General features: G+C 42.8%; 1 protein-coding gene across 1 annotated transcript in view; it reads left to right on the top strand.

The window, feature by feature from the left end:
• CA6 (carbonic anhydrase 6) overlaps nucleotides 1-15711 on the top strand; it is a 42114-nt gene extending 26403 nt beyond the window's left edge. Inside the window, exons 6-9 of the mRNA XM_063943105.1 lie at nucleotides 8345-8502; nucleotides 9837-9960; nucleotides 13752-13853; nucleotides 14707-15711. Of these exons, the coding sequence (XP_063799175.1) occupies nucleotides 8345-8502; nucleotides 9837-9960; nucleotides 13752-13853; nucleotides 14707-15323 (1001 nt within the window). The 3' untranslated portion in view covers nucleotides 15324-15711. The remainder of the gene's footprint in view (nucleotides 1-8344; nucleotides 8503-9836; nucleotides 9961-13751; nucleotides 13854-14706) is intronic.
• The last annotated feature ends 5629 nt before the right edge of the window (nucleotides 15712-21340 follow it).

The following is a 21340-nucleotide window of genomic DNA, read 5'->3' as shown; positions in this document are numbered from 1 at the left end:
AGGTAGCTGTGTGAGTAAGATAAGCGACCCTAGTGGCCGACACAAACACCTGGCCCATCTAGGAGTGGCACTGCAGTGTCACGCAGGATGGCCCTTCCAAAAAACACTCCCCAAACAGCACATGACGCAAAGAAGAAAAAAAGAGGCGCAATAAGGTAGCTGTGTGAGTAAGATAAGCGACCCTAGTGGCCGACACAAACACCTGGCCCATCTAGGAGTGGCACTGCAGTGTCACGCAGGATGGCCCTTCCAAAAAACACTCCCCAAACAGCACATGACGCAAAGAAGAAAAAAAGAGGCGCAATGAGGTAGCTGTGTGAGTAAGATAAGCGACCCTAGTGGCCGACACAAACACCTGGCCCATCTAGGAGTGGCACTGCAGTGTCACGCAGGATGGCCCTTCCAAAAAACACTCTCCAAACAGCACATGACGCAAAGAAGAAAAAAAGAGGCGCAATGAGGTAGCTGTGTGAGTAAGATAAGCGACCCTAGTGGCCGACACAAACACCTGGCCCATCTAGGAGTGGCACTGCAGTGTCACGCAGGATGGCCCTTCGAAAAAACACTCCCCAAACAGCACATGACGCAAAGAAGAAAAAAAGAGGCGCAATGAGGTAGCTGTGTGAGTAAGATAAGAGACCCTAGTGGCCGACACAAACACCTGGCCCATCTAGGAGTGGCACTGCAGTGTCACGCAGGATTACCCTTCCAAAAAACACTCCCCAAACAGCACATGACGCAATTAAAAATGAAAGAAAAAAGAGGTGCAAGATGGAATTGTCCTTGGGCCCTCCCACCCACCCTTATGTTGTATAAACAGGACATGCACACTTTAACCAACCCATCATTTCAGTGACAGGGTCTGCCACACGACTGTGACTGAAATGACGGGTTGGTTTGGACCCCCACCGAAAAAGAAGCAATTAATCTCTCCTTGCACAAACTGGCTCTACAGAGGCAAGATGTCCACCTCATCATCATCCTCCGATATATCACCGTGTACATCCCGCTCCTCACAGATTATCAATTCGTCCCCACTGGAATCCACCATCTCAGCTCCCTGTGTACTTTGTGGAGGCAATTGCTGCTGGTCAATGTCTCCACGGAGGAATTGATTATAATTCATTTTAATGAACATCATCTTCTCCACATTTTCTGGAAGTAACCTCGTACGCCGATTGCTGACAAGGTGAGCGGCGGCACTAAACACTCTTTCGGAGTACACACTTGTGGGAGGGCAACTTAGGTAGAATAAAGCCAGTTTGTGCAAGGGCCTCCAAATTGCCTCTTTTTCCTGCCAGTATAAGTACGGACTGTCTGACATGCCTACTTGGATGCGGTCACTCATATAATCCTCCACCATTCTTTCAATGGGGAGAGAATCATATGCAGTGACAGTAGACGACATGTCCGTAATCGTTGTCAGGTCCTTCAGTCCGGACCAGATATTTAATCAAAAAAGAAAAAAGAAAAAGAAAAAGGGTAGCGTTGTGGTGCACAGGGTCATAAGTTGGCTGTTTATTAATAAATTAAAACATAACTTTTATTGGTAATTTAGAATAAAATAAACTCCCCACCAATCAAAAAAAAAGAGGCGAAATATTAAAAACTAGAAGATAGTAAGAAATGAAATATTAAAAACTGGCGCTGAGACACCTGATATTGCTCCTATAGTCCTAAATAATCGATCCAAATATCAATGTTAGTATTGTGTAGTGGTGTGTAAATTATCACCTACTTAATATAAATGTTAGTCCTACGTAGTGGGTGTATAAATTACCACCACTATAAATGTAGTGATCCTCTAACTGACATCAAACGAAACAGAAATAAGGGACGTTCCTCCTATATTTATGCTGTTATATCATTCGGGAGTGGTAAATAAATTTTACAAATATCATTGAATAATAGACTTGAATACTATGTCTCCCTCATACATTGTTGCAAAATTAAGTTCTGCTAGACTCTCCACCATCAGAAAGTGACAGAATGAGTCACTCGAGAAAGAATGTAACAAATATACTAAACATTCTTTGTACTATGAACTGCTGTAAAACAGAACAGAGTCTGTTTGGATGATTGTTCACACTGCCTGTGTAAATAATATACTCTGGGGTGATAGAATAATTAATTAATGGATATGATCACTTAATCTTTCCTCTATGTACAGCTAGAGTCTATAATAAATTTGCAGAATGAGTTCTCCACACACTTCACTGAAGCAATAATTGCTCATCTGCACAATCTTATAGGCAGTATTAATTTTCACAGTCAGTAAAATTAAAGATGACATGTATCTCATAACAGGGGTCTAAACGTTTGTACCCACAATCAAGTAGTGTCTCTTTATGTGGTGAGCTGATAGCAGTCTGCTGGGTTCACGTTAGCCGTGTTACATAGAACGGCATTGCATAGTCCGCATATGTACGATGTTACTGGCAGGTATAAATCACTCACAGTGAGAGAGATAACATATGTCTCGTGTTTAAGGAGGCAGTGTTATATTGTGTTTAAGGTGGCAGTGTTATATTTCACTGTTCACACTGCCTGAATGGATATTCCTGTTAGCGTATTATACTGTGAACTAATATAGGATTCTGAAGATTGTGTTAATAAACTTAAAGGATGACAGGATATTTAATAGATATAATTGACTGATGACTTGACAAATTATTCTTTCCTCTCTATATTGCTAATATCTATAATAAGATTGCAAAGTAAATTCTAAACACATCTCACTGAGGCAATAGCTTCTCATCTGTACAGTATTATAGGCAGTAATATTAGAGACCTAGGCATTTGCACCCGCAATTAACAATGTTTCTTTGTGTGTTGAACTAATAGCGGTATGCTGAGTTCACATAAGCCGTACTAAGTGAGACGGCATTAAGCAGTTCTGATCTGCACGATGTTGCAGACAAATATAAATCTCTGACAGTGGGAGAGATATCGTGTGTCTCTTGTTAGGGGAGGCAGTGTTATGTTTCATTAACACTTTCACCTCAGGTTCGATCACTTCAATTAGACTAACACAAACAATAAACACAATATCATTAGGAGCATATCTCGGGTCGTCAGCGCCTTACTCCAATGCGCATTTCGCCCGTGGCTTAATCATGGAGCCGTACCGGTGCGGAAACATTTGTTTTTGTTTGTAGTCCGGACCAGATGTCAGCATCAGCAGTCGCTCCAGACTGCCCTGCATCACCGCCAGCGGGTGGGCTCGGAATTCTGAGCCTTTTCCTCGCACCCCCAGTTGCGGGAGAATGTGAAGGAGGAGATGTTGACAGGTCGCGTTCCGCTTGACTTGACAATTTTGTCACCAGCAGGTCTTTGAACCCCAGCAGACTTGTGTCTGCTGGAAAGAGAGATCCAAGGTAGGTTTTAAATCTAGGATCGAGCACGGTGGCCAAAATGTAGTGCTCTGATTTCAACAGATTGACCACCCGTGAATCCTTGTTAAGCGAATTAAGGGCTCCATCCACAAGTCCCACATGCCTAGCGGAATCGCTCCCTTTTAGCTCCTCCTTCAATGCCTCCAGCTTCTTCTGCAAAAGCCTGATGAGGGGAATGACCTGACTCAGGCTGGCAGTGTCTGAACTGACTTCACGTGTGGCAAGTTCAAAAGGTTGCAGAACCTTGCACAACGTTGAAATCATTCTCCACTGCGCTTGAGACAGGTACATTCCACCTCCTATATCGTGCTCAATTGTATAGGCTTGAATGGCCTTTTGCTGCTCCTCCAACCTCTGAAGCATATATAGGGTTGAATTCCACCTCGTTACCACTTCTTGCTTCAGATGATGGCAGGGCAGGTTCAGGCGTTTTTGGTGGTGCTCCAGTCTTCTGTACGTGGTGCCTGTACGCCGAAAGTGTCCCGCAATTCTTCTGGCCACCGACAGCATCTCTTGCACGCCCCTGTCGTTTTTTAAAAAATTCTGCACCACCAAATTCAAGGTATGTGCAAAACATGGGACGTGCTGGAATTTGCCCATATTTAATGCACACACAATATTGCTGGCGTTGTCCGATGCCACAAATCCACAGGAGAGTCCAATTGGGGTAAGCCATTCCGCGATGATCTTCCTCAGTTGCCGTAAGAGGTTTTCAGCTGTGTGCGTATTCTGGAAACCGGTGATACAAAGCGTAGCCTGCCTAGGAAAGAGTTGGCGTTTGCGAGATGCTGCTACTGGTGCCGCCGCTGCTGTTCTTGCGGCGGGAGTCCATACATCTACCCAGTGGGCTGTCACAGTCATATAGTCCTGACCCTGCCCTGCTCCACTTGTCCACATGTCCGTGGTTAAGTGGACATTGGGTACAACTGCATTTTTTAGGACACTGGTGAGTCTTTTTCTGACGTCCGTGTACATTCTCGGTATCGCCTGCCTAGAGAAGTGGAACCTAGATGGTATTTGGTAATGGGGGCACACTACCTCAAGAAATTGTCTAGTTCCCTGTGAACTAACGGCGGATACCGGACGCACGTCTAACACCAACATAGTTGTCAAGGCCTCAGTTATACGCTTTGCAACAGGATGACTGCTGTGATATTTCATCTTCCTCGCAAAGGACTGTTGGACAGTCAATTGCTTGGTGGAAGTAGTAAAAGTGGGCTTACGACTTCCCCTCTGGGATGACCATCGACTCCCAGCAGCAACAACAGCAGCGCCAGCAGCAGTAGGCGTTACACGCAAGGATGCATCGGAGGAATCCCAGGCAGGAGAGGACTCGTCAGAATTGCCAGTGACATGGCCTGCAGGACTATTGGCATTCCTGGGGAAGGAGGAAATTGACACTGAGGGAGTTGGTGGGGTGGTTTGCGTGAGCTTGGTTACAAGAGGAAGGGATTTACTGGTCAGTGGACTGCTTCCGCTGTCGCCCAAAGTTTTTGAACTTGTCACTGACTTATTATGAATGCGCTGCAGGTGACGTATAAGGGAGGATGTTCCGAGGTGGTTAACGTCCTTACCCCTACTTATTACAGCTTGACAAAGGCAACACACGGCTTGACAAATGTTGTCCGCATTTCTGGTGAAATACTTCCACACCGAAGAGCTGATTTTTTTGGTATTTTCACCAGGCATGTCAACGGCCCTATTCCTCCCACGGACAACAGGTGTCTCCCCGGGTGCCTGACTTAAACAAACCACCTCACCATCAGAATCCTCCTTGTCAATTTCCTCCCCAGCGCCAGCAACACCCATATCCTCCTCATCCTGGTGTACTTCAACACTGACATCTTCAATCTGACTATCAGGAACTGGACTGCGGGTGCTCCTTCCAGCACTTGCAGGAGGCGTGCAAATGGTGGAAGGCGCATGCTCTTCACGTCCAGTGTTGGGAAGGTCAGGCATCGCAACCGACACAATTGGACTCTCCTTGTGGATTTGGTTTCGAAGAACGCACAGTTCTTTGCGGTGCTTTTGCCAGCTTGAGCCTTTTCATTTTTCTAGCGAGAGGCTGAGTGCTTCCATCCTCATGTGAAGCTGAACCACTAGCCATGAACATAGGCCAGGGCCTCAGCCGTTCCTTGCCACTCCGTGTGGTAAATGGCATATTGGCAAGTTTACGCTTCTCCGACAATTTTATTTTAGATTTTGGAGTCCTTTTTTTACTGATATTTGGTGTTTTGGATTTTACATGCTCTGTACTATGACATTGGGCATCGGCCTTGGCAGACGACGTTGCTGGCATTTCATCGTCTCGGCCATGACTAGTGGCAGCAGCTTCAGCACGAGGTGGAAGTGGATCTTGATCTTTCCCTAATTTTGGAACCTCAACATTTTTGTTCTCCATATTTTAATAGGCACAACTAAAAGGCACCTCAGGTAATCAATGGAGATGGATGGATACTAGTATACTTATGGATGGACCAGCGACTGCCGACACAGAGGTAGCTACAGCCGTGGACTACCGTACTGTGTCTGCTGCTAATATAGACTGGATGATAATGAGATGAAATTAATATATATATATATATATATATATATATATATATATAATATCACTAGTACTGCAGCCGGACAGGGATATATATTTATTATGTAATGACTGATGACGGACCTGCTGGACACTGTCAGCTCAGCAGCACCGCAGACTGCTACAGTAAGCTACTATAGTAGTATGTATCAAGAAGAAAGAGAAAAAAAAAAACCACGGTAGGTGGTATACAATTATGGATGGACCAGCGACTGCCGACACAGAGGTAGCTACAGCCGTGGACTACCGTACTGTGTCTGCTGCTAATATAGACTGGATGATAATGAGATGAAATTAATATATATATATATATATATATATATATATATAATATCACTAGTACTGCAGCCGGACAGGTATATATATTTATTATGTAATGACTGATGACGGACCTGCTGGACACTGTCAGATCAGCAGCACCGCAGACTGCTACAGTAAGCTACTATAGTAGTATGTATCAAGAAGAAAGAGAAAAAAAAAAACACGGGTAGGTGGTATACAATTATGGATGGACCAGCGACTGCCGACACAGAGGTAGCTACAGCCGTGGACTACCATACTGTGTCTGCTGCTAATATAGACTGGATGATAATGAGATGAAATTAATATATATATATATATATATATATATATATATATATATATATATATATAATATCACTAGTACTGCAGCCGGACAGGTATATATATTTATTATGTAATGACTGATGACGGACCTGCTGGACACTGTCAGCTCAGCAGCACCGCAGACTGCTACAGTAAGCTACTATAGTAGTATGTATCAAGAAGAAAGAAAAGAAAAAAAAACACGGGTAGGTGCGGTATACATATACAATTATATATATATTATATACAATTATATATTAAACTGGTGGTGATTAATTAAACTGGTGGTCAGGTCACTGGTCACACTATCAGCAACTTGCAAGTAGTACTCCTAAGCAGACAATCACAATATATACTGGTGGTCAGTGTGGTCACAATGGCAGTGTGGCACTCTGGCAGCAGAGTGCCAGCAAAAGTTTGCACTGTACGTTAAAATATGTACTCCTGCTCTCAGACTCTAACTGCTCCCCACTGTCTCCCCCACAAGTCAGATATACAGTCACACTATCACTTCAGCAAGTAGTAGTACTCCTCCTAATGCTCCCCAAAATTACTAAAGTAAATAATACTGTGTCTCTCTCTACTCTAGTCTCACTCTCTATAAACGGAGAGGACGCCAGCCACGTCCTCTCCCTATCAATCTCAATGCACGTGTGAAAATGGCGGCGACGCGCGGCTCCTTATATAGAATCCGAGTCTCGCGATAGAATCCGAGCCTCGCGAGAATCCGACAGCGGGATGATGACGTTCGGGCGCGCTCGGGTTAACCGAGCAAGGCGGGAAGATCCGAGTCACTCGGACCCATGTAAAAAAAACTGAAGTTTGGGCGGGTTCGGTTTCCGAGGAACCGAACCCGCTCATCTCTACTCTTTATCAGAGCGATACAGGAAGCATTAGTGATGTGATATGTGAACATCTCATGTGCCAGAGTGGGGGAGTGAAAACTCTCGCCACCAGCGATGCCTGCTAGACCACCCACTGCGCATCTGCCTAGTGCAGATGCGCTGTGTCTCCCCTCCTGGCTGGCTCCAGTGCACACTCGCGAGATCTCACAGAGACAGAACAGGCTGACTTATGTGTTTGTTCTTCACAAACTCTAGTGGCATGAAATGTAAAAATTATGTTAGGAACATTTTGAGCAGCAAAAAAAAAACAACAACTTGGCTACGGAATGTTTTTTTAAATTTTTACTACATCAATACATGTTATAGCTTATACTTTTTTTTGTGTGAAAATGGTTCTGTACTCACAAATTAGCACAGTTTGAGAATATGCAGATGATTGAGACTTGCTGGGTATATAAATATAAAAATGCATTACTAATATCACAGGAGAACCAGGACAACCAATGACCAATTCATTCACTCTTCTGGGAGACTTTCAAACTCTGTGCCAACTGTTTTTATTGGACATTTTGGGGGCAATTCAATTGTTTTTGGAGTCGCCAAAGTAATGGGTGCACGTCTGAGCAATTTTGTTGTTGCTTTGATTGGGTAAGCACTTCTTCTTATGTGCCCAAAAGCATCGTGTTTAGCTGTGCAAAGAGGCTAAACTCAACTAAAGTCCAGATCGCGATGCAGAAAGTTCTGTTTATGCACATTTTTGCTTGCTACCTCAGTAATGTCTGTACCCACTGATAGTCGTGCCCAAAAAGCTGCACAATTGAATTACTGCTGCCCCATAATCTTAAATCTTTTATTTGGGTTTACTTTAGAAGTGTCTCTCTTCACAGTTCTCATTTTTATTTTCCTTTTCTCAGGCCAGGAGACTCAAATTAAAACACTTGATCCTCTGGCGATGTTGCCTGAGAATCTGAACAACTTCTATCGCTACCAGGGTTCCCTCACTACTCCCCCTTGTACAGAGAATGTGCTGTGGATGGTGTTTGACACTCATATCCTGCTTTCTCATAACCAGGTAATGTCCATCATGATACTGTAATTTATGTTCATAGCTTTTTCTTCTTGGAAAAATGTGTAGTGAACTATTTTGGACCCTGTCTTGCAAGAAATAGGGGGAGTTCTGTTGCTTTATGGCTTTTTCAGTCCATTGAGCCCTTTCGGGAGAGCTGGGGATTGAGACCTTGTTAAAGATTGGGACCTGAGGGTAGAGAAAGCACTTCTCTTAATGGAAAGGGCCTGAAAACTGCAACTTTTTGCACTTTTGTTCTAGTTTAATTTTTATATTCCTAGTATCAATCATTGATATGCTCAAATATACATTGGGTGACCATAAAGATCTGCAGTCCTCCTATGGTAGGGGTAATGATAAAATGTATTTAGCTTCACATCTATTGTTCAGTTCCCTGGGAGTCACTGGCAACTGGCCTAATTTCCAAATATATTCCATCTAGTTTCACCGTCTACTGGCATACTGGTAGAGATGTTATGAAGGGTAACCCAATCCATGCTTATGTCTGTAAAATATTAGGTCCTGCGGTAGTACTCATCCCTTATGATTTGAGTTCAGTAATAAGTGACTACTGTGTTTGTAGTTGCCCCAACTGGGATCAGGGCTATTGGTCAACATACTTTAGGTAGACCCCATATGGGGTCAAAAGGTTCATATGGTCGACAAACATATGGTCTACATGTTTTTTCATGGGTTTTTTTCTGACTATCCATGTCACAAATCATAACCTTTAGTAATCTTGTGGTGAGCGGAGCAAGACACTGTGCCCAAAGTGCGGCGAGTGAAGCGGGCCCACAAGGAGATACATTTTATCAATTTGTGGTCCCAGATGGCAAAACTATCCACACTAACCCCAAAAAGTGTGTGTGGGGGAGGGTGTAATACATTAACACAGTCCTACACTTTGCTTGAAATAGATGTACTGAATAAAGAAGAGCAAGCAGATTTTTTTAATTTTTTTTATTCCTTACATCTTCGATAACCAATTGGGTATTAGTTTTAATTGATAGTACTGCATTAGGCAGATGTTGCCATGAGTTACAGCAAGTTGCTCATCTACACTCCATGCTATTGAATGAGTCTTCTCAAGTGTGCATATTTATAGGCTGAATATTTAAATATAAGGTAAATGTGTATGAACAGCATTGTCTATTTTTTTTTTATTTTTTACATACCTTTAAAAAAATTATACTTATCACATCACTATGACTTAACTAATCAGCCATAAATGAAAGCTCCAATTTATGGAATCAGTAGGTTCTCGACCTAACTCATTTTCAAGCAATAATAATAATAATAATAATAATGTATCAATGAGCTGAATATCCTATGTTCTGCAGATCAAGCTGTTGGAGGGCACTTTGTTTGACTGGGATAATAATACATTACGTAATGATTATCGTCATGCCCAACCATTGAATGATCGCGTTGTGCAAGCTTCTTTCCGTCCACCGAAGACTAAAGGTGAGTGCAATTAGCAGACTCGCGCTTCTCTTCCCTATTTTTAAAATGTCAAAGATTTGACAGAATGTTCCCAGACCATTTTGTTTCAATGGCAACCTGTCATTAATTATTTTTTTTTCCAAAAGGTGTTTTTTTTGTTTGTTTTTTTAATTGAAGTATAATATAGGATTACATCAAATGCGCATCTTTATGTGTGTGAGTGAACACATTGTACAATAAAGACAATTCCGTCATGTATTTCACAATGGTGTTAACCAAAGTAAGATACAAATAATACCCCTTTCAGACCGCCTGAGGAGGGTCGCATCCGGGAGCCTGACACGGTCGCTTCCAGGGTGCGAACTGCCTCAGGCTCCCCGCCACCGTCTACAACCCGGCATATTGCCGGGTTGGTGACGTCGGCGATGACACATGATCTCCAAGCGCCGCCCATCCACACAGAGTGAACAGGAAACAGGTCGCATCAACCCGGTTCCGTTCACACTGCACAGCAAGCTGGGTTGAACACGAGTTCAACCCTGGCCGCTAGCAGGGTTGAAATACCGGGAAATTTCCCCTGACACTTTTCAGACGGCACATGAACACAGGTTTTGCGCGGTCACGTGAAATAACCAGTGTTCAAAGCTGTTAGTCTGAAAGGGGTATAAGTAAATGAAAAATAGAGCAAGCCCGGAATCATACATGTAACACCACCTCCATCTTCATTCCCTGCCAAGTAGGGATATTGTACCTTTACCGGAATCAGCAATTAGCTATACTGTATTCATTAGTGAAAGTGATTGGGGGATCTTGCTCATAGACACATGATTCATACCACAATGTGCTCTTAAAACACTTTCACACCTGTTCTTTTAGTGCCTGGGACAGGGTTTCTATATAGCTCTCCCATGTTTTACACATTTTTTTCAGTAAACTTTTCTCTTTTTTTTTGCAACAAAGCCTCTAGCCCATTTAGTTCCGGCGCATGCGCCCTGGATTGCCACTTACAAGGCATTCTGGGGCATGATGTCAGAGGTCACCACATTACTCCCAGAGGGCAGCTGCAGAAGGAGGGAGTCCATCCTCCGCTTGTGCAGAACGGATTTCCTCTATTACAAAAGGGGAAGCAGCGGACTCCTGGCTGCGCTGTCAAGAATGTCTGGTGTACTACTAACTGTACATTGCACTTAGACACACACACACACACACACACACACACACACACACACACACACCAGTTCATGCATCTTCTAGTATCCCTGCAATGTAAGAAAAGCTTAATGCAGGTGTTGTATACCACCACTGTACAAAGCATTGAGTTGCTTACAGTTGGGTTTCCTTTGTTATTTGTAGTGTCTCCAAGATCACTGACTGGCTGATGGCTAATATTACACCGTAGCTAATCCTGGTTGAGCTAGGAAGACTTAATAGTAGCACTTTAGTTCTGTGCAATTTATGCCTCTTTTATGATGGATAAGTTTTATTTATCACTAGCCCTCGCTTTACAGAGTTCATCTGGTAACTTCCTTATGCTCCTGGTTCTTTAAGTTTCCTCCAAGATAACAGTCTATATAGTGCTTGGTATCTTTGCTGTAGTTGAGGCTACTTACTCTACCTCCAGGCAATTCTATTTAGGCTTTAACCCTTTCAATCTGTCATTTACTTTAGGGTGAGAATCTGTACCAATGTATTGCTTTATCTGTCCTCAAACAGTGCAGTAGCTGTCTCCTGAACTAACAGTATATTGGGAAGCAGTATCTCCATGCAAGTGTTTTAAGAGGGCAGTTTCTTCTAGCTGGAGTGTTAGATTTGTAGCTGCCTTTAGAAGGATAAGCAGGTTATTAAACTTTCCCAAGTTATGTGAATGCAAATACCAGGGCCGTAACTAGGTGTGTGCAAGAGGGGCCTTGCACACAGCGCAGAGCCCTGGGGAGCGCACAGTCATGGCCCTGTTTAACACAGTACGGAGTATCAGAGCTCCGTACAGCTCCATTGCCCAGCCGCAGCCCGCCCCAGCACAGCAAGCCGCCTCAGCTCCACTGTACGGAGCATGGGAGTGGGGAGGACCCGCCAACATGCCCCAGCTGCAAGCCATCTCAGCTCCACTGTACGGAGCTTGAGAGCGGGGAGGACCCGCCAACATGCCCCAGCCGCAGGCGCCGCTCAACTCCATTGCCCTGCCGCAGCCCGCCCCAGCACAGCACAGCAGCACCAGCCAGTGTCAGAGGACAGCGGGGAGAGATGGTAAGTGTCTGTCTGTCTCTCTATCGACGCTGTCTTCCGTAATGTGTAAAAAGGGGGACGCTGTCTTCCGTAATGTGTAAAAAGGGGGACGCTGTCTTCCGTAATGTGTAAAAAGGGGGACGCTGTTTTCCGTAATGTGTAAAAAGGGGGACGCTGTCTTCCGTAATGTGTAAAAAGGGGGACGCTGTCTTCCGTAATGTGTAAAAAGGGGGACGCTGTCTGCCGTAATGTGTAAAAAGGGGGACGCTGTCTGTCGTAATGTGTAAAAAGGGGGACGCTGTCTGCCGTAATGTGTAAAAAGGGGACACTGACTGTCGTAATGTGTAAAAGGGGCTCTACCTGGTGTAGCAGCGCTACTGTGTGGTGTAATTTGAATAATGGAGACTACTGTGCACCGTAGTATGAATTGGTATTATTTTGTGGCCACACCCTTTCCCCATGAAGCCACGCCTATGGCGCGCACTGCCCATACTTTACATAAGGTGGGGTGGGGGGCCAATACCGTTTCTTGCACACAGCGCTAAAATGCCTAGTTACAGCACTGGCAAATACCTTGGATAATCCTCTACTAACAATGCTGTATTCGCTGCTCACTATCTGGCTTCACCAGACAGGGCTCAGTACCGGGAACCACTACTTCATCTTACATCTGTTCAATTGGGTGAGCTGCTAAAGTGTGTTAACTGAAGGCCACCTCCCTGGACAGTGTGTGTTAAGGTAGGCATAACCTATACAATTATCTGGCAGATAATCTGTGGTTGGAATGAAAACCTGGTAATGGATGAGAGCCACTGACAACTGACCATTTGCTCTTAAACACTGGAAAAATGGACAAAACCCGTGATTTAACCAATTTGTATAGTGTATGCCCAGTTTTACTGAGACCACTACTCTGACTGTGGATACTGCTGTCAGTCAGCTAACTGCAGAGCCGGTCACTGCTGATACCCCTATCTGTGTTCCTCCTTAAACATTGCATCTGCCTCTCAGTTCTGCTCCCTGATGCAACGTTTGCCCAGATTGTCAGACTTTCTGGCCAACGCAGCCCTCCTTTGTTCAGGTACCACCCTCAATGGATGTTAACTGTCACTTTACTCCTATATGCCGCAGTTCACACTGCTGCTTAACTGTCACTTTCCTCCTCAGTTACCTATATAATGAATACCTTCTTCAGTCAGGCTATTACAGGGGTGGGAGCAGATATCTCTTGCGTTAAGCAAAATAATGCTTGATCCTGATATCTAGCGCCTTCTTCAGATGACAATTGCCATTACCTATGTGGGGGTTTCGGTTTGGGGGGAGAAGGATCTTTTGTTTTTGTTCTAGATATGCACAACCTGATGGGTGTACATTGAAGGGTCAGAACCAGTGAAAGTGGAAATTCTGCATGTGTAATGCATTGCTTGCGTAAACTTGTGTGGATGGTTGACGTATATTCCTATTAGTCAGAATTGCCTTCTATATGTGCTGTCTGTTCGTGCTATGCACGAGAATGACGCCTGGCATGGCCATACAAGCATTTAAACAAGCTATAGTTTTTGGATTAATAGTTTTTTGTTTCTTTCCAGAACTCTGTCAGCAAGAGATCAGCACTAAACTGACCCAGATTGAGACTGATCTTTTAGATGTGAAGAGGAGGGTGGTTTTAGACCCCACCAAAGGCCGAAAAGGTGAATGTTAAACAGTGTTACTGGGTTATAACCATTTGGGTTGCTTGTCCTCAAAAACAATTCTAAACTGTCTTCGATAAAGCTGCCCTTATTCATAATCCCAATTTCACATCTTAAACTCTTAAAATCTGGTGCCTACATAATAGATCAGTACGAGATCCCACCGGACGGGATCCCGGTGGTTGGAATACAGACACCGGGATCCCGACCGGCACAATCCCGACAAGGGGGCGAGCGCATCGCGACCCCCTAGGGGTTCGCTGCGCTCACCTCGCTGCGGGCACGGTTCCTCGCTACGCTCGGCACACTAATTTATTCTCCCTCTATGAGTGTCGTGGGCACCCACAGAGGGAGAATATGTCGGGATTGTGCCGGCTGGGATCCTGGTGTCGGTATTCCAACCGCTGGGATCCCGTCTGGTGGGATCTTGACCGCATCCCCTACATAATGCTGTTAACTGTAGATGGCATTAATCCACATTTTGTTCAGTAAAAGCAAAATATTAAACCAAAAGTGCATAAGAGAGGGGACGATTATTGGCAGATGTAGCTGCTTGGGGACTATACCGGGGGGGGAGGCGTGGGAAGTCAGAGAGTAAGGGCTTACTGACAGAAATGGACCCAGATATGGGGTACATCCAGGCGATAATTAGAATTTGTGGGTAGACCTAGAAAATGGGTGTTTTCTGGAGATATCCTGCAAATGTTATTTGATACATAGGCTCCTTTTGAGAAAAGCATGATTATGTGTCAAATCACAGAGATCCAGGAGAGCATGTGTCCTCCTTTGTTTTGTTTTTTTTATTAAATTCTTGCCTGGTTAATTTACTGTATTTGCATTTTGTTTTCTCCAGGAGGTCCTCATGCATTACCATACTATCCCTCATTCTACTTCTCCAACATCCACCCAGCTGCTTACGTGGAAGTTAATGTTCTGAAGCCTTTCCAGTTGAACCAGTTTACTCTTTGTGTGTGGGTGAGAACCAAGCTTGTAGGCAACCAGAAAGTCTTTTCCTACTCCACCACAAATAGTGAGCATGAACTTGCTCTGAGTGTGGGTTCTGACCTATGGCTATGGGTGGGAGGAAAGTCTGTTGACTTTAATGTGCATCATACATCGGAGGACTGGGTACATTACTGTGTGCAGTGGGACTCCTCCACTGGAAAGGCAGATCTCTGGGTAAGTGGGCTGCAGGGAAAAGAAAAGATTGTCCATCCCAGGTATGTCATAAAATCCGGAGGTGTGGTTCTTCTTGCCAAAGACCGTTCGGATCTCTTTGGACTGTTTAACAATACGTTCTTTGGAAGATTAAGTCATCTCCACCTTTGGAGTTCTCTCTTGAGTTCCCAAGAGATCATGGCCTTGAGCAGATGTCAAACAGCAAATCTTAAGGGGGATATAATATCTTGGGGAGAGACCACTATGAAGATATCTGGTGGTGTCATTCTTGAGCCTGATAACAGCTGTTAGTAATATAATTATTCTTAAAGCATAACAGTGACCGTAAACTGAATATATCGTCTTATTCTTCATGTTCTTTAAAGGTTTTGAAAGTCAACATCCCAGAGATGATTTTTGCTTAATTCCACTATGTTAATGGACATCTATCTCACCTTTCACTAAAGACATATTATGTACTGTCTGTTATTCAATTGTATCTTATTCCCAAACATGTTATGTCACATAATCTATGGAATGGGTCTGGTATCTTTTGTCGACAACCATTATGTAAACTCTGTAATGCTGACACGTTTACAATGTTGATGTGGACAAAATGGTGACAGCCAAAATGTTGATTGGTACATAATGTTGATACTTAATTTTAAGCCTAACCCCCACCACTAAAATGTTGACTGTCTACATTTCTTTCATATGTTGACTTTTGTAAGTCTCGGAGTGGGGCATGAAAGACTCATTGGGGGAATGTAGCGGTAGGGTCCCATGCTTAGTGGTGTGACCAGCCACCATAGAGGCTTGGCTAACAATTAGAGAGTGCATGGTCATGGCCCCTTGGTAAATATACAGTATATAGAAAATATTGCTAGTCCATGCATGATGATATACCAGATTAAGGGCGGGAGAGGTATAAAGCAGTAAAAAGAGTGGAGACGTTGTCCATGGCAACTTCCCGAGTTTAAGGGGTATATTCAATTGAAGTCGAATTCCGGCGTGAATTCATCAGTTTTTGGATTCGACACTATTCGACAACCGAAACCCTTCACTCGGGACCCTGAATTCGACGTATTCAATTAAAAGCGGATTCAACACGCCCTCTGTCAAAAAACGGACCAATCGTTGAATAGTGGGTGGCCTGGATGCGACTTCCCGCCATTTGGAATCCTATATAAAATCACACATTTAACCAACAGATGATTTTTTACATTGTTTGAACAAATGACATTGTTTAAAAAAATACACAAAAATCATCTGTTAGCAAATGTAGAATTTAGACCTGAAATACAAAATCGACCAAACATCGAACAAACCTCTATCAAACATCGACCAAAAATCAAGTCAGATCGTTTTTTTCTAATTTTACCTCTAAATGTACATACCTGTTCAGGAAAATAGAAGTATCAATTATCCAATGCAGACATGCTAACTATTAAGGCTCCATCCCCCACAGGAGCAGTCAGGACAGTATGTATGTATTGCGTATATGATATCATTATTTCCATGTAGCTTCCGCACTATTCCCTCTATTGTGCGATGTCCGCTGTGGTCAATTTTTTTCCCTTGCTCTACAATGCAAAATGACAAATGTTAGCAATAAACTCCAATGGCACAATGGGAGGTGGTTGTTAGATAGACAGTTAAAAGATTGGCACCATAGGGTCGACTGGGTCAAAAGGCCGACACACATATATCGTCAACACTTTTTAAAAAAATGTTACAGCTTTTGCTGCATTTACTATCCATATCACAAACTATTACCTTTAGTCACCCTGTGGCGAGCAAAGCGGAGAGAGCCACCGAGCCCGCGATGGGACACATTTCAACAAATTTTGGTGAAATGTTTTTAAAAAACACAAAATAACAGTAAACAAAAGTTTGTGTCGTCTTTTTGACCCTGTTGACCCTATTGTGTCAACTGTGTGACTGTTGACCTTTTTATAATGTCTGTCTTCTGTATCACACCTGACACAATGCTAATGGACATTTTTTCATGATATGATCTGATAGTATGCTTGCAGGAGGGATCAGGGGCGTAGCCAGAACTTTGTGGGCCCCATAGCAACATTTGAAGAGGCCCCCCATCTCAATGTTTCTAGAGAGACACTTCTCTGCAGCAGTTGTTAATTTTATGCCCTACAATAGTGCCCTAGTTCATTTTCTGAACCATAGTAGAGCCTTATTTAATGTTATGCCAAATAGTAGTGCCCTAGTTACTTTTATGAATCGTAGTAGTGCTTAAGTTCACCCTATGTCACATTTCAAAGCTGTTAGTACACATTATGTCGCATAGTACCCCCAAATTCACATTATGGTATATAGTGCTCCCTGTTCATATTGTGCCTCATGACGGCATTAAAATGCCCTCCAGTTTATTTTATACCACACTACAATGAGCAGGTCCAGGGGCATACCTAGATATATTGCAGGCCCCAAGGAAGTTTGAAAAAAAAAACCTACGTACCCCTACACACCACCCAATGGCGAAAAATGTATGGAACACATGTAACTTTGACAGGGAAGGTGGGCCCCTCTCAGCTCTAAGCCCCATAGCAGCTGCACTGCCTGCACCTATGGTAGCTACGCCCTTGGGAAGGATACAGTAGCACACCTGCTCATTCTGTCAGACTGCCCAGATCTGGTTTATTCAGTGGTTTAAGCAACACCTATAGAACAAAGTATAGGGCTTATGTAGAAGCCTGTGAGATTTAGGCATGGGTGCGGTTTTGGCAATTCTGCCTGCATTTTTAAAGCAACAATAATGTAAAATGAAAACCAACCTGGTTGTCGCTTTAGAAATATGAGCAGGCTATTACATATGCCACCATGACTCTCTGACATCCTTGAAGGAATTGACCAATATAAGCACTCTGTGACCACTAAACTCTACAAGGCAGAGGTTCCCAAACGTGGTCCTCAAGGCACCCTAACTGTCCAGGTTTTAAGTATATCCATAGCTCAGCACAAATTGTTAAATCAAAGTGATTGCGGTACTAATTAAGCCACCTGTGGCCAAGCGTGGATATGCTTAAATCCGACAATTTAGGGTGCCTTGACGACCGCATTTGGAAACCTCTACTCTAAGGAATCTATTCAATTAGGGGAGATGCACAGGTGATGCCTGCGATTTGCTGTTGGAACGGTGGCAACAGAACTTTTCATTGCCCTGATTCGTACATTTTAGTTTGCAGGCAGCCCCATAGGCGTGTGTATTGAAATGCATGATTAGGGGCTAACATATGTATGAACATTGCAACGGTAGCATCACACATGATAGGGTTTATTAAAAGAGCATAAACTTTTGTGTCAATTTTAATGACCCATAATTCCCACTACATACTTTCATTGCTGAGCTAGCTCTCCCACTGGTGTAAGGTGAGTAAGGACACAAAGATACACCTAGTTGTATGCAAGCTCCATGCATTACAGTTTCTAGAGCAGAAGGGGAGTGAGGTCAGACACTTTATTGTGTTCCATGAGCTGTAAAGTACAGAGAGAAAAGCTTGAAGTAGTGTTGTCCATCGACCATTGATGGCTAGTCACTGATGGCGGGTGGATTTGGTTCTCTATCATCGATAGTAAAGAGTTCCCCTATTTATTTTTTCCTTCTTTATTTGGTGCCAAAACAGGGAGACTAGCCAGGGCACCCCCCCACCCTACTAGCCAGGGCACCCCCCCACCCGCACCCCCTCCTTCACCCGATGTGACCTACAAAAGGCCACCCAAACCTGACTGGCTTACAGCGAAGACAGTAGCAAAGCAGAGATAATCATCTGTCAGTGAAACCGTCTATTGTTACTCCTGTCAATGGTATTTTACCATCGAGGTTAACCACCATTGGTGCCATTGATAGTAAACCCACTGATGGCCATCCCTACAATAAAGTGCAACACACAGGTTGTGGCTCTGAAAATTAGTGTGTGTGTGGCTATTAGAGTACTTTTTAATTATTGAAATGAATTTTTTTTAACCTTTTTGGATTGCAGTTTTGTATAATTAAGCACATATAAGAAGTTTGCTTTTACTTTTGTTTATAACTAAAATAAAGCTTTACACCTTCATTTACAGTAGAAGGTATCTGCAACTGTTTGAATTCTACACAGTGGCAGCCTAACTCAAAATAGAAATATAGAGTAATATTTAAATGTTACTTTAAAATACCTTAGTATCACTTCTATGACCACCATTTACACATAAATATATTTTGAATATCAGCACACACATTCTACATAAAAACATATAATAAAATCATCTAGGTAGAGGTAAGTGATTTGCACAGAACTTTGCACAAATCAAATTCCAAAGGCTCTTTCACACAGGTGCAACGTTGCATTGATACAATCTACAAGTTCTATTATTGCTTTGGCATTCTGTGGATATCATTCCACAGTGTATTTGTGCATTTCCAATTATCCAAATGCAAAGATCTAGTATCAACAACAGTGACACGTCCTTCTGCTCTGGGGCATTGATGTGGTATGATGGGGGAGAAATCAGGCCGGCTAGGACAAATGGATAATTTTGACAGGAGCACTCGGGTCACAACATACTAACGTGCAAGACTGCGCACCTAAACACAAAATTAGGTGGACATTTTTCTATATATGTACACAGAACACGGGGAGATTCAACACAATTTGATACTTAATATTGAACCTCCACATACATTAAAACAGTTGCCATAGATAAAATCACTTGTCTCTATGGTCTCTAGCTGCACACAGGATACATATGATATCCCGGCAGACCGGATGTCGGCTGTCACTATACCGACAGCGGCATCCTGTCTGCTGGAATTCTGGCAGCAGAATTATTAAAGAATGATAAGCTTACTTTTGTGACTTTGTTAATCATATATGAGCACAATTACTGGCCGGTATGTATACGGTTTGCAGTTGTACCTGTCTGGGAACAGTGCTGACGCCCATCTGCATGAGAATTTGCAGTTATTTTGCAAGATCATGCGCATCGATGACAGCCAGGAGCCATGACTAACACTATGCTGATGAGCAATGGGACTTGCAGAGATCTCTAGAGGAAGGGGGGTTCCATCCACAACTCTGGTGGCCGCAACACTGAACTGATGTAAATATAGCCGATCATGAATAAGATAATACACAATGGGGTACATTTACTAAGCAGTGATAAGAACGGAGAAGTGAGCCAGTGGAGAAAATTCCCCATCAACCAATCAGCAGCTCTGTACCATTTTATAGTATGCAAATTATAGATATCACTTCAGTGCTGATTGGTTGTCTAAATACCAAATTGCTTTCTAACAAATATTTAAAATGCCCGCTCTAATATATATATATATATATATATATATATATATTGTAAACGCCTGCACCTCTTATTACCATGTGCTATGAATGTCTGCTATACATATCAAAACACTGCATCCCATAAGAGTAAAGAATACACCCACACATTATCTGAGTTCCAAAGCTCATTGATGTATATATTTGTTATTAAAAGGATATGGATTCAATATATTTCAATGTACAGTATACATATAGTTATATGGTTACAATTTATACAGTAATCAGTTAATACAAAATACATACAGTTACAGGCCAGCGATACAATTACCATATCTTTCTCTTAATATATCCGTCCCTCCATATCACGCTCTCTGTAAAATCATGCAGGCACTCCATCATCGTCTGGGACAACAACAGCAACTGAGAACTGTGTGTCTCTGCAATGTGTTATCTAGTTTTGGGGGAGGGAACTTTCTCATTCATGATGAGTCACTAGCCTATGTATATGCTAAACAGGTTCAGCCTTGAGGACATCAAAAGGGGCTGGCCTGAGCTTCCTGTACACTACCTGTTTGGAATATCTATTGTTCTAATAAAAGTGATTTTAGCTTTCATACATTTAATCATAACTATTTGTTGCAATGTCCTACAACTTAATAACAAGTATCAAATGAATCTACACATTAATCTGGTTGCTTAAATACCAAATATGACAGGTGTATCTTGCTTCGTTCAAATAATACACATATATAACATTACTTCATTATATAATTTTAAATCATCATGATGTCTGGCGCTTGATATTATTATAATTATGTACTGCATGAAATAAGTGTTGAATCCATCTCTGTGGCATGTCCGTGTAAATGCGTGTGTTACCATATATTGCTGTGCTCGCTGCGCGTATTTGCAAGTATAGCGACTTATATGTGTGTAGAGTTTGTATGTTCTTTCTATGTAATATTTTTGACTTCGACAGTCCACCCTATGGCAGTAAACAATAACTGCCATCAATTATTAACATAAGAAAAAAATATTTCATACAATAAT

This window comes from Pseudophryne corroboree, chromosome 10 (genome assembly GCF_028390025.1).
Source record: "Pseudophryne corroboree isolate aPseCor3 chromosome 10, aPseCor3.hap2, whole genome shotgun sequence".
Taxonomy (NCBI): Eukaryota; Metazoa; Chordata; class Amphibia; order Anura; family Myobatrachidae; genus Pseudophryne; species Pseudophryne corroboree.
The sequence above is the reverse complement of the archived record's forward strand: the minus strand, read 5'-3'. Positions and strand labels throughout refer to the sequence as shown.